Source organism: Montipora foliosa, unplaced genomic scaffold, assembly GCF_036669935.1.
Source record: "Montipora foliosa isolate CH-2021 unplaced genomic scaffold, ASM3666993v2 scaffold_131, whole genome shotgun sequence".
In the NCBI taxonomy this organism is placed as follows: Eukaryota; Metazoa; Cnidaria; class Anthozoa; order Scleractinia; family Acroporidae; genus Montipora; species Montipora foliosa.
In genome coordinates this window covers 10,059-22,675 of record NW_027179431.1, presented here as the reverse complement: position 1 = coordinate 22,675, position 12,617 = coordinate 10,059, and the positions used below count along the sequence as shown (strand labels likewise).

The following is a 12,617-nucleotide window of genomic DNA, read 5'->3' as shown; positions in this document are numbered from 1 at the left end:
CCTGATCGTCCTGCTTCTGCATACTTCACACTCCCTGGCGGTTCAGTTACGACTAAGCAAATCTTTGATAGCTTGGTGAGAGATGCCTTTCCTCCAACGTCAGTCCGTTGTCTTCAGAGATCCCAGAATGGGTCAGTGGTCCTCGCCTTCACGAAAGAGGAGATCCGAAACAAATTTCCGCAGCAGTCGTCTTTCTTTGTTGGAAACCAGCTTCATGCAGCTCATCTTGCAGGCAGAGCCTTGTCTTATCTTGTTGTGTACGACGCTCCCATTGAGTTACCTGACTCGGCCTTTACCTTCCGTCTGTCGAAGTATGGCACTGTTTACTCCCAGCGTCGCTCCTCCGTCCAGGGCTTTCTAGAATGGTATCCGTACTCTTCGCATGTGTATCGATTACCCCATCCCGTCATACCTTCGTTTTGGTAAGTACCTTCTTCGTGTCCAGTACGAAGGCCAGGTGAAGACCTGTAGAAGATGCAACGAGCCAGGTCATTTGGCCCAAGAGTGTAGTCAGATGCTCTGCTTTAACTGTGAAATGATTGGCCATCATGCCCGTGATTGCCCTGCTGGGGTTCGATGCTGTATTTGTAAGGAACCTGGCCACATGGCCATTGACTGCCGTCACTCTTGGTATCGCTGCCCGCTTTCGCATGTGATGCCGTTGATGCTGAGCCCCCGAGACAGCCTGCTGCTGACCCCCTTCCCGTGGATGTTCCCCCTCTACTCTAGATGCTGAGAATGCTGATTCAGGTGACGTGGATCTTGATAGCCCCCCAGTGGAGAATGCAGAGGATTCGGCAGGGTCTGAGGACGATTCCCTGGAAGCTGAATTGACCAGCCCTTGGCCTCGGCCCTTTCTTCTGAGCCTGCGCCTGACCTTTTAACTTCCCAAGGCCTCATCAAGGATGCCCCTGATGTTCAAGTTCCCGGAGTGCAGGAATCTCCTGTTTCTTCCCTGACCGATACGAGTGTTGAGAGTAACGAGTCTAACCCTGAGAGTATTGCCACATCTGAACTGATGGATTCCGACGCTGTGCCTGATAATATGTCTCCTGTGTCTGAGCGGCCCTCTCGCCGAAGGAAGAGATTTCAACATGGCTCGTCCCGACGCGCTGCTTTGGGCAAGTCGTCTCGTCTGTCTGTAGTAAGTGAGGATGCCCCCACTTAGTTTAGCCTTCTTAAAGTGCGCTATGATTAATGTTAGGGGTTTAAGTCAACGTAAGTTTTCGCTGGGCTCTGATTTCTTTCGTGCTTCACGCCTAGACTTTTGTTTCATTCAAGAAACCATGATTTCGAATGACGCTGTTCTGCGCTCCTTCTCCTCTTCGTGGCCGGGGCCCAGAAGGTGTCGGAAGGACTGTCGGAAGGAGAGGGAGGGGGGCGGGGGGGGGGGGGTAGCTATCTTATGTTGTGATGTTTTTCGTAATAATGTTTCTGTTTGCCAGAAGGATCAAAGTGGGCGCATTCTCAGCTTACTTGTTAAGTTTGACGATTTCTATCGTAATCTAGTTAACCTTTATTTGCCGACGATTCCGGCTGAGAGAAAGATTTTCTTTCAGTCGGTCCCGTCATTTTTTCTTCCAAACTTCCGGCTCCTGATTGGTGGGGATATGAATTGTTTAGACTCGGCGCTTGACAAATTTTGTAGGTCGGTTTCTCTCGACTCCGGCTTTTCGGACCTAAAATCTCGCTGTAACCTCCGTGACGCTTGGCGTCTTTTGCATCCCCGAGACAGGCAGTTCACCTGGTTCAGCCCAGACCTTTCGATTGCCAGCAGACTGGATACCTTTTTGGTCCTGCGGTTTCTGTGTAATCAAGGCACTAGGTGCAATATTCTCCCATGCGTTTTCTCAGATCATGACTTTGTTATTTTAGACTATGATATTGCGGCTCTTTCCCTGCGAGGCCCGGGAGTTTGGAAGTTTAACAATTCTCTCCTCGATCACGAATCCTTTTGTTTAGAGATTTCGGATTTAATTGAGCAGTTTCTGGCCTTTCGGTATTTTATTGCATCTCAGCGCGATGTTTGGGAGTCTTTAAAGTCTGACATTAAGCTCACTGCGATCGCCTTTCACGTCGTAAACATAGTTTACTCTCGTCCCAGAAAGTTTTTCTAACCAATGGCTTGATTGTCCTGAAGAATCGTTTGGCTTCGGGCGATGTTTCTGCTAGTCCTGAAATTCTGACTTCAGAGGCTGCTCTGCGGTCGCTTTTCGATTCCGAGCTCGAGGGTTCTGAGATTCGCAGCAGGTTTAAGTGGGCAGAGGAGGGGGAGTCTCCCTCTGGTTTCTTTCTCGGTCTTGAAAATGAGAGACACGAGAAAGGCTCCGTCTCCTCTGTCTTTGGTTCTGAGGGGCAAGAGGTTTTTTCCCTTCCTGACATGATTCAAGCTCACGAGCGTTTTTATTCGTCCCTATTTTCTGAAGAACCAATTGACCCTGTAGCCTAATCCCATTTGTTTGGGCACGTTACCCGCCGGTTATCGGATGCTGAGCGCGAATCATACGAGGGTCTTCTTTCTTTGAACGAGGCGTCCGAGGCCCTTTGCCTCTCTAATAGGAACATAATGCCCGGTTCTGACGGCTTAACTGTTAATAATAATAATAATAATAATAATAATAATAATAATAATAATAATAATAATAATAAACATCTTGATGCTAACAACCGCCCACAAAATCCTCATACAACCGCCCGCGTTCGAGGCCCGGTTTTGACAAAATTAAGGATCTGCCCGCACTCGAATATAGACTGTGCCCGCGAAGCGCTAACGAACGCCCGCGTTTTAAAGTCCATATTAAAAAAACTCACCCCTACCCGGTGTACGAATGTCACACAAGTCCATCAACATCACGCCACGCTGATTACCCCTACCCCCACGATTTCATGCGAATAACGCAACCGAACATTTCCGATCTAGGTATAGATTGTGTGACTCCTATAGGAAAGTGTTATTTTGGATCCGTTTTTAACGTTCGATCGACACCGGGATGCGTGTCCCAATTTACTTAGCATCCCCACCCCTGTGGTTCAGTCGGGAATGACGCAATCATATTTATCGTTTGACATTTGTTGTGTTATACACAAAGATTGCATGACCTGTCGGTCAATGTATTGACGTGTAATTGACAGTGTATACGAATTTGCATATTATAAACCAATATTGACCTCTATTTTTTTTTTCCCACCTACAGATCAACGGCAGTTCAAGTTCACTCGCTGTGAAAATGTGTTTTACGGGTGAACGAAGGTCATCTTCGGTCACTCGTCTCGATTTCCTCCTGATGGATCGTATAGATTTTAGTTGGCTAACTGACGTACATAGAACAAAATTACGTGTCGTGCCTGTAAATTTAACAAAAGAGTCACCGGTCGTTTCGCCTTTACTTAGACGTGGTTAGAAAACACACACGATCGCAGCTACGTGAATCGATGTTTTGAAGTAGTTCAAAAATTCAATTACGCGTGAGTCCACACAAAGACTCAACACACGCAACCCGATGGATAGATCATCTTGTCTGTCTGATACTTTATCACATCGTGGTGATTAAAAAAAATGGGAAAACGAAAGCGTGGCATCGATAATGACTCTTCTCGTGGGGACGATTGTGAGCGAGTGAAAATCAAAAGAGTGAGTTTCGGAGAGGCTACCATTTATCATTTCCCTCGAAAACAAGGTTTCGTTGCAGTTCCTTTGACGGGAGGATCAACGCTAGGAATGGCGAGAAAACACACTTGCATCGAGACGGTACAACTTGACCCGGGGAAGGCGAATGGGTCAAAAAGCAATCGGAAGCCGTTGGCGCTGATTTCGCAAAGTGCGAGAGAAAGTATTTTAAAAGCAGCCGGGGTTCGGCGAATCGTAAAACGAGAGGAACGCGATTGCAATGAAATCAGACAAAGTCGCGTAACGTGCGGCTGTGATTGTGGCGACATTTGCTCGCCAGAAACGTGCGAGTGCAGTTTGAGTGGAATCGATTGTCAAGTCGACTTTGACCGATTTCCATGTTCTTGTCAAACCAATGACTGTCACAATGACAATGGACGAAAAGAATATGATGTAAGCGCCATAAAAAAACATTACTCTGAGACATTTGTGAAAGTGTGTGGAAATATGCAAGATCGCGAGAACGCGATGTAATATTGCTCATTTTGGTTGTCACAATGACAATGCACGAAAAGAATATGATCTAAGCTCCATAAAAAAACATTACTCTGAGACATTTGTGAAAGTGTGTGGAAATAAGCAAGATCGCGAGAACGCGATGTAATATTGCTCATTTTGGTTGTCACAATGACAATGCACGAAAAGAATATGATCTAAGCTCCATAAAAAAACATTACTCTGAGACATTTGTGAAAGTGTGTGTGGAAATATGCAAGACCGCGAGAACGTGATGTAATATTGCTCATTTTGGTTGTCACAATGACAATGGACGAAAAGAATATGATCTAAGCTCCATAAAAAAACATTACTCTGAGACATTTGTGAAAGTGTGTGGAAATATGTAAGACCGCGAGAACGCGATGTAATATTGCTCATTTCAACACTGGAGAACCGTGTCCTTTGAAGTTCAAAAGAATATAACGACCCCGTAAATATTTGATTGTCCGTGTGATAAAGGAATTTGCATGTTCGTGTCGAGGGAATGGACGCAACGGCAACAATGAAAAAAAAACAACGCGACTTAAGCTCCATTATAAATCATCACCCTTGTAAAGGTATTTTTGTAGCGAAAAAATGTGAGGGGCCACAAGAATTTTATCCAATGTAACATCGACCACTTCAACACCGGGGAATTATATCCTTTGAAGTTCAAAAGAATAATGAAAAAATGTAACGACCCACGAATCTTTGATTGTCCGTGTGATAAACGAGTAACCAGTACCTTTAAAGCTAACATGCAATTTTTTTGTCGATCAGTGTGATTCAAGTAAACCGGTCACCGACAGTCGCAGATAAGCAAACCCACGCAGACTTAGATGTGCTAAAGAATTTGTTGAGTTAAAACATCCCAAAAATGTCGTTCGTTAAGTCACGATCCAGGGCAAAACCCGATCACCAACAGTCACAGATAAGCGAACCCACGCAGACTTAGGTGTGCTAAAAAATGTGCCTAGGTAAAAACATCCCCAAAATGTCATTTATTAAGTCACGATCCAGTATAGCCGATGACTCGTATTCTGACCAAAGCGAAAAAAAATGCGTCGGAGTAAAAACTACAGATTTGGGTCGCGGCTTTACAACTAAATCACCTATAAATGATAGTAGACTCTCGTGTACGATGTATAATATTAAAAGCGACCATAGCCTCTTACAGGGAACCATGTCTGTTCAAGACCGGTGTTCTATCTGCCTAAAAACAGAATGGGGCTTACCAGTCTCAAATTTAACGGGATTACCGGTTCACGAAAATTGTGCAGTCATGTCACAAGGAGAAAGGGCGGCACCGTTGGACAAAGTTGCCGTCGTATTGGATCTCGAATCTTTTTTTGTCTATGGGAAACACAAGCCTCGGGAACTTGGCTGGGTCGACCACAGAGGGGTTTCTGGAAACGTGAAATTTAAAATGCCCTGTAAGTTTGACGAGTTATCCGATAAGGACAAACGAACTGCTTCGTTTGTGATTAGAAAGGTCACCGGGCTCCCTTTCGAGAACAACCCAGTGGAACGAGCCCTCGACGGAGACGAGCTTGACACAGTAATACTCGCTTTATGGCAAAATTCAAAGACACAACGGAAAAATCTAATGGCTTACAAGGGCGGTCACATAGAGAAAGACTTGTTGCGACGTTTGAACATTCCTTCTATAGACATAGGAGAACACGGGTGCCCTAAATATGTCGATATGCTAAAAGCGGGTCACCAGCCAAAACGGAATTGCGGACAACATGCAGTAGGAAATCATTTTCACTGTGCGACAGAGGAATGTCATGCTTTTTTCAAGTCGATAAAACAGCGACTAGAGGAGCGTAAACACGAGAGTAGATTAAAAAAACGAACTACGTAAACAATTAAAAGTACTCATCTGTATGTTTCGTTGCCTATTTATTAAACGTACACGATTATTACACGACAGTAAAAAATCTATTATCTGAACTCTTTCTGTTTTATATCTTCTGTCTAATGTGTTCAAATTCGGCTCGAATCAACATTCTATCGCCTTTGACATATCTTACATCAGATAAAACTGTTATTGGCGCAAATTCGACGTATCCGTAGCCTTTATGGTTTCTTTCGACGGTCGGTCTGCGGAATGCTAGAAGATCTTCATCGCCGACTTTGAACGTCTCGGTGATGTGATTGGGAGCACTTAACTGCGACGATTGATCTAAAAAGGTTAGGGTGATCTTTCCCTTGAATGGCCATTGTAGTCTGTCATCGAAACTTCCTGACATAGCGTGAACGAATAAAGCAATATGTTTCCCCTTTCCCGAGTCTACTCCATTCAAATTAATCCTCAGGCAAAATTTGTAACCATTTTCAAGAGCCGTATAAAAGCCAGGAGAATGTAAAGCCGGAGTTAAACCCCTTATCGCTTCTCGTCGAAGCCGGTCCACATCGTAAAGTTCCCACGTGTAAAAATATTTACAAACGTGCGGACGAGTGTCCGAAGCTCGGACACTGCACCAAAGGTCCGATATGTTCCGTTTCATGTCGGACATTTCATTATTTCGGGTCTGTTCCGACGTTCGAAAAGCTTTGATCATGTCAGACAAGTGAGCAATCATCACACTGCGGACATGTTCATCCACATCTATTCTAAGGCCAGCGAACTCACAGCCAACCACATTAAACGGACACTTGATTTGAATGGCAGGACATTCATTTTCAAAATGTTCGTCCACTTTACATTTCGGTATATTACCTTGACCGCAATTCACACATTTAGTGGGATAGTATGCACATTCCTCGTCGTGGTGGACTTGCAAATACTTCCACTTTACTTTTATCGCGCAAAATCTGCAAGCTGTTATCCTTTCGGTGCAATGTTCCGTGACGTGAGTTGAGATCTCTCTTTTGGCTATGTTCATTCCACAATCATTCGGACAATCTCTAAGAACAAATTCACACTCCGACAGATGAGTTTCTAGTTCACCGAGGCGACCTTTCCATGTACAGCCTGTCGTTGTCTTGTAGCGACAGAAGACTTGGCGATCCATCATCATTTTGTTGACAAAATTATCAACATGTAGCTGCGATTCTTTCACGGGCTGTTGATCACTAGGGCAAAAAGACCCAGTTATTTTTAAAGAACGCATTATACAATTGCGGCAAAATCGGTGACCACATGGAGTTTGCACGGCGTTTCGTAAACCAAACAAACAGATCGAGCATTCATAATCACGCTCTAATGCTGGATCGAAATTTTCGTCATATCCTTCGATACTATCATTGACGACAGGACCCATTGTTTTGGCAAAGTCTCAAAACTCGTATTTCGTACCCACATACAGCAGAGAGCGGTTATCGCCACATTTCGATTTTCGTCTGACACTGTTTCCTTTAATTTAACAACATTTGAACGATGTTATTTAAAAACTATTTATGTCAATTTAACCAGATCATCTTCGATAGCCCTCTTGGGTTATGTTTTTCGTTTCGAGACCATCGCATCCATAACGTTAGGAAGAATCAACATTAAACGAGTGTTGTTTTAATATCGTGCAATGAAACACACAGATTTGCTTCTTTTTAATCAAATTTATTGATACGCCAACCTAACGCTGATGGGCCAGTTTGTTTCCCAGTTTCGACGAATTTATTATTTTCCTTTTGCGATCTTCGTTTTCAAAATCTCTGTCCCAAGAGGAAAATAGAGCGTTTTCTCGAGGCGAGTTCCAACGAATCTTTAATTTTTTCCTCTGCGTGTCTCTGTTAGTTATCTTACAAACATCGACAATGTTTGGTTTTCGACGCATGTCTTTTTGGTTAACGTTACACAACTTTAAAAATTACCTCTGTAAAAAAGCTAAGAGTATGTTACGAACCATGGTTGACCTTTATGAATAATCATTCGTTAACACGGTACATTCGTACAACGGCCAATTTGGGATCTGTCGTGTTTTGTGTTTTGTTTTGTTTTGTTTTGTTTTTTTTTGGGGGGGTCCTACGTCTTTTGGGCGAAAAAAAAGCTATTGCGTTTGAGAACAAACATTGCTCGTGATGTCATGGTTAAACCACCGTATTCTTTTTGGGTTCTGAGATGTTTTTGGGGGTGTTTTGTTTAGGCTACGTTTTGCGTTGGAAGCACAAATATTCTTGGTGACGTGTCATAGAGCAATATGGCTTATGACACGACATCCGTAGAAGGGGCAATTTTGGCTCTCGGTGTCGTGATCCATAGAGTCGTGGAATGTGATAGGCAATGGAATTTAATAGGTAATGGAATGCGTGGGGTATCGGTATTTGGCTTTATGACCGAGTGGCTAAGGCTCTTGGCCGTTGATGTCATGGTTAAACCATCGTATTCTTTTTGGGTTCTGAGATGTTTTTGGGGGTGTTTTGTTTAGGCTACGTTTTGCGTTGGAAGCACAAATATTCTTGGTGACGTGTCATAGAGCAACATGGCTTATGACACGACATCCGTAGAAGGGGCAATTTTGGCTGTCGGTGTCGTGATCCATAGAGTCGTGGAATGTAATAGGCAATGGAATGCGTGGGGTATCGGTATTTGGCTTTATGACCGAGTGGCTAAGGCTCTTGGCCGTGAATCCAGAGAACCGAGTTCACATGTGAGCTCCAGCACTTTACCTTTCGCCTAAGTTTTTTTTTTTTTCGGTGTTTGACCAAATACATTTCTCGCGTATCACTCTACAATGGTTTGTGTTTGTCGACATTTTACGAAATATTGATCCGGGTTAAATTCGTTAACACGGTACATTCGTACAACGGCCAATTTGGGATCTGTCGTGTTTTGTGTTTTGTTTTGTTTTGTTTTGTTTTTTTTTGGGGGGGTCCTACGTCTTTTGGGCGAAAAAAAAGCTATTGCGTTTGAGAACAAACATTGCTCGTGATGTCATGGTTAAACCATCGTATTCTTTTTGGGTTCTGAGATGTTTTTGGGGGTGTTTTGTTTAGGCTACGTTTTGCGTTGGAAGCACAAATATTCTTGGTGACGTGTCATAGAGCAACATGGCTTATGACACGACATCCGTAGAAGGGGCAATTTTGGCTGTCGGTGTCGTGATCCATAGAGTCGTGGAATGTAATAGGCAATGGAATTTAATAGGTAATGGAATGCGTGGGGTATCGGTATTTGGCTTTATGACCGAGTGGCTAAGGCTCTTGGCCGTTGATGTCATGGTTAAACCATCGTATTCTTTTTGGGTTCTGAGATGTTTTTGGGGGTGTTTTGTTTAGGCTACGTTTTGCGTTGGAAGCACAAATATTCTTGGTGACGTGTCATAGAGCAATATGGCTTATGACACGACATCCGTAGGAGGGGCAATTTTGGCTCCGTCATGGCTTGCTTTAGTAGTCCGGGTTTAGCTATGACATACAAAACTCAGCCATCAATGTTTTTGTGTTTGCACATATGACGTATACTCGTGATTCTACGCCCAATCGAGGCCCGAGGTCATTCATTTGGCTATAAAAACGGATCGCTGTTGGACTAGAATCACAACACCAAGGAAGCTACAACTGAGAAGAACTCAAGAGAACTCAAGAGAACTCAAGAGAACTCAAGAGAACCCAAGAGAACCCAAGAGAACCCAAGAGAAGTCAAGAGATGGCCCTTTCTAAGGAGAAACAAGAAGACTTTCCACCGCAGGTAGCGGAAAACTGTGCGTGTTTGGCGATGCGATGTCGCGACGCCGACCAGATGTCAGATTTATTTAGAGTATTTTTTCTGCACAGAATCGAGAGTATTACGAAGCGAGTGAAATTGTTGGTGAAGTGCCTGTGCGAGTATCACTCTACCTCTTCGTTTATATACTATATCTTTACCAGATTGACGACTCCCGATGCTTTGGATAAGAACCTAATATTGAAGTTCATGCTTGCCCTGGGAGGCTCGAGTGTGAATCTTTCGGCGTTCAATTTGAACATCGCAAGTTCGTCCGAATTATCTTTTTTTAAAAACTGTACGTTGCCAGCAAACGTTCCAGAATTTGCAAGCGAATCCGGGTTGTCGAGACCGTGTAAAGTCGTGCTGAAAGAATCACAATCAGAAAAGATCTACGCCTCTTGGGAAAAGACCATGCTGAAGCTACACGAATCTTTGAACGTCCAAGTTTTAACAGACCAGGCATTGATGAGAGCAATGCTGGCTTGTAAGATGTTGATTCTTCTTGAAGTGAAAAACGGCAGTAAAGCATTTAAAATCAACGAGAGAGGAAGGTTGTTGTTAGATAAAGTCCTTCCTTGTAAACTTGACACTACGAAAACCTGGCCAGCAAGTGCTATGTGTTTGTACCCATTCTTTGAATGGATACAACGGAACGATGTAGTTGAGACAGCCGTGGACGAATTTATATCCAAAAACCAAACGACTGCTCAAAACTTTGGATATCGTTTGGAGGGAGTGAAGATTAATTCGCCCGAAAGTATAATAATCACGATGGTGTCTCTAAAGACGCACGATTTGAACAATTACCGATGCCGTTACGACCACGAACGGTGCGGATTTGTATTACCCGTGGGCCGTGGTGGAGTGTTAGTCGGAACGCCGGTGCTGATGAAATTATTGATGTTGTGTTCGATGGCGTATGTGTATGTCCATCACAGCAACAGCGGCAATTTAGATCGAGATTCGTTGATCGCTTGTATGCTATATCATCTGAAACTGATGAGCACCCCGTTGGGGTTGAAGAAAGTGCCTTTACGGAGAATCGACAACCTGTTGGACGAACATTTATCCACAGCGAGAACCATGGACATAACCACCGTCGTTGTACCTTTAGCCGCATCTGATTATCGCACGCCGGAAGGGACTCACAAGAACAGGAAAAAAAATTGGCGTGCAAGGTCGCGAAACCCACCGAGAAACAAAACATTAAGTCCTTTGTGAGGACTTGTCAAAATTGTGAAGACAAATTTAAGAAAACAAGATGCGGCACCAGTTTTACTGAAACGCGCGATGCTGTGGTCGAGAAACTACTGAAAAAAGGGGCTAAAGATTTAAAACTTTGTGTAAACGATATTCCCGTGGACATGGGAGCGAGGCAAAATTCAGTCCAGAATGAACTAGAGGAATGTCCCCCAGCAGTAGGAGACAAAAGAAAACTGTTTGCGATGTACAGCGATGACAAAGATGACGATTCGCTTGCAATAGGTCCGGCTTTTTCACAAAAGAAAATACCAATCACAACTGGTAAAACTATTTCAAAAGACCTGATGGTGGTCAAAAGGCGCAAACCAAACAGCGAGTACGCCAATGAAAGTGGCAGTGAAGACGAAGAAAGCGACAGCGATGATGCTAACTCTTCCGAAGAACAATGCAGCGGCACTGACAGTAATTGTGATAGCGATGCAGAACAAGTTCCGCCTGTAACGCGATCTCAAAAAAAGTCATCACCTCTTAACTCGCCATTGAGGTCACCACGGATGCAAATTTCCCCACCGCGGACACTACCAAATTATTCTGAGTCCACAGAAAGCATGGCGACTGGCTCGAACGAACGATACCCAGCCTGGCCAAGCGATCGCGTTCAGTCACCGCCTTATGATGACGAAATTTCGGTGATAGAGACTGGAACTGCGCCACGCCCGATGTATACAAAGGAACAGGGTGCTGTGATGGAGATCCAAACCGAGTCACTCCCGATGCATACAGATGAGGAACGCATTGCGGTTTCATCTATCGAATTACCGCTACAGGAGAACTTTATGCCGGATGATGTCGACCGTTTATTCAATGGAAGCCTGTATTATCCAGACGAAGAGAAAAGTCCCGATCGATTCATAAACGAAATTGTAGCTGAGAATTTCGAAGGGCCACTCGGCATGGTTGAATCGGAACAAATTACAAACGGTACGGTAGTCATGGACAAAGGAAGAACAAAGATTTTGGCAGCCTCTTTTGACAGCGCTATGCGTGGAGTTTGCATGACTGAGATCTTAAGGGACATAGCAGAACTGGAAGATGTGGTTCCAGAAACCAAACTCCGCCATACGGCAAATGGAGAAGTTGTTTATGATGTGGATGGAGAAAATAAGTTGTTGTATTGCTTGGACACATATCCCCAAAAATGGACAACTTTAAAGAATTCCCAAAAAGTCGCCCGTTTGATCTTTATGTGTGGGGCGTTAAAAGGATTGGACGATACCAGTTGGAAACAATTCCGAATAGACGGCCAGCAATGTTTGACTTGGCATCCACCCGTGGGCGATCACATGTGCAGACCGCTTCCTCATCCCTTAGACGTAATAAAGTCTTCGGACATGAAGCTTAAAATGATCGAATTGATAAGATCCGACGGCGAATTTGCGACTTGGTTAAAAAAGGTCACTGAACGCAGAATGGAAATCGACGAAAAAGTAAAGATATTGACCAGAAACTTACAAGACGAAAGAAATGCGATTGATCTAGATTTTCTGGGGCGTTTCTTAAACCAACTCACCGAGACATTGCCCTGGTTGATTTAGTTGCGTTACAGCCTCGAATAAAAAG

The 12,617-nt window shown here is 43.9% G+C and overlaps 2 protein-coding genes across 2 annotated transcripts; one reads left to right on the top strand and one right to left on the bottom strand.

The window, feature by feature from the left end:
- Positions 1-3,229: 3,229 nt before the first annotated feature.
- LOC137986036 (cysteine/serine-rich nuclear protein 1-like) lies at positions 3,230-6,011 on the top strand. The gene is made up of 2 exons (XM_068833433.1): positions 3,230-4,096; positions 5,985-6,011. The coding sequence occupies exons 1-2, from the start codon at positions 3,557-3,559 to the stop codon at positions 6,009-6,011; spliced, it is 567 nt and encodes a 188-aa protein (XP_068689534.1). The 5' UTR covers positions 3,230-3,556.
- A 100-nt stretch (positions 6,012-6,111) lies between these two features.
- Positions 6,112-7,281, bottom strand: LOC137986035 (TNF receptor-associated factor 6-like). The gene has a single exon (XM_068833432.1). The coding sequence runs from the start codon at positions 7,261-7,263 to the stop codon at positions 6,112-6,114; it is 1,152 nt and encodes a 383-aa protein (XP_068689533.1). The 5' UTR covers positions 7,264-7,281.
- Positions 7,282-12,617: the final 5,336 nt, after the last annotated feature.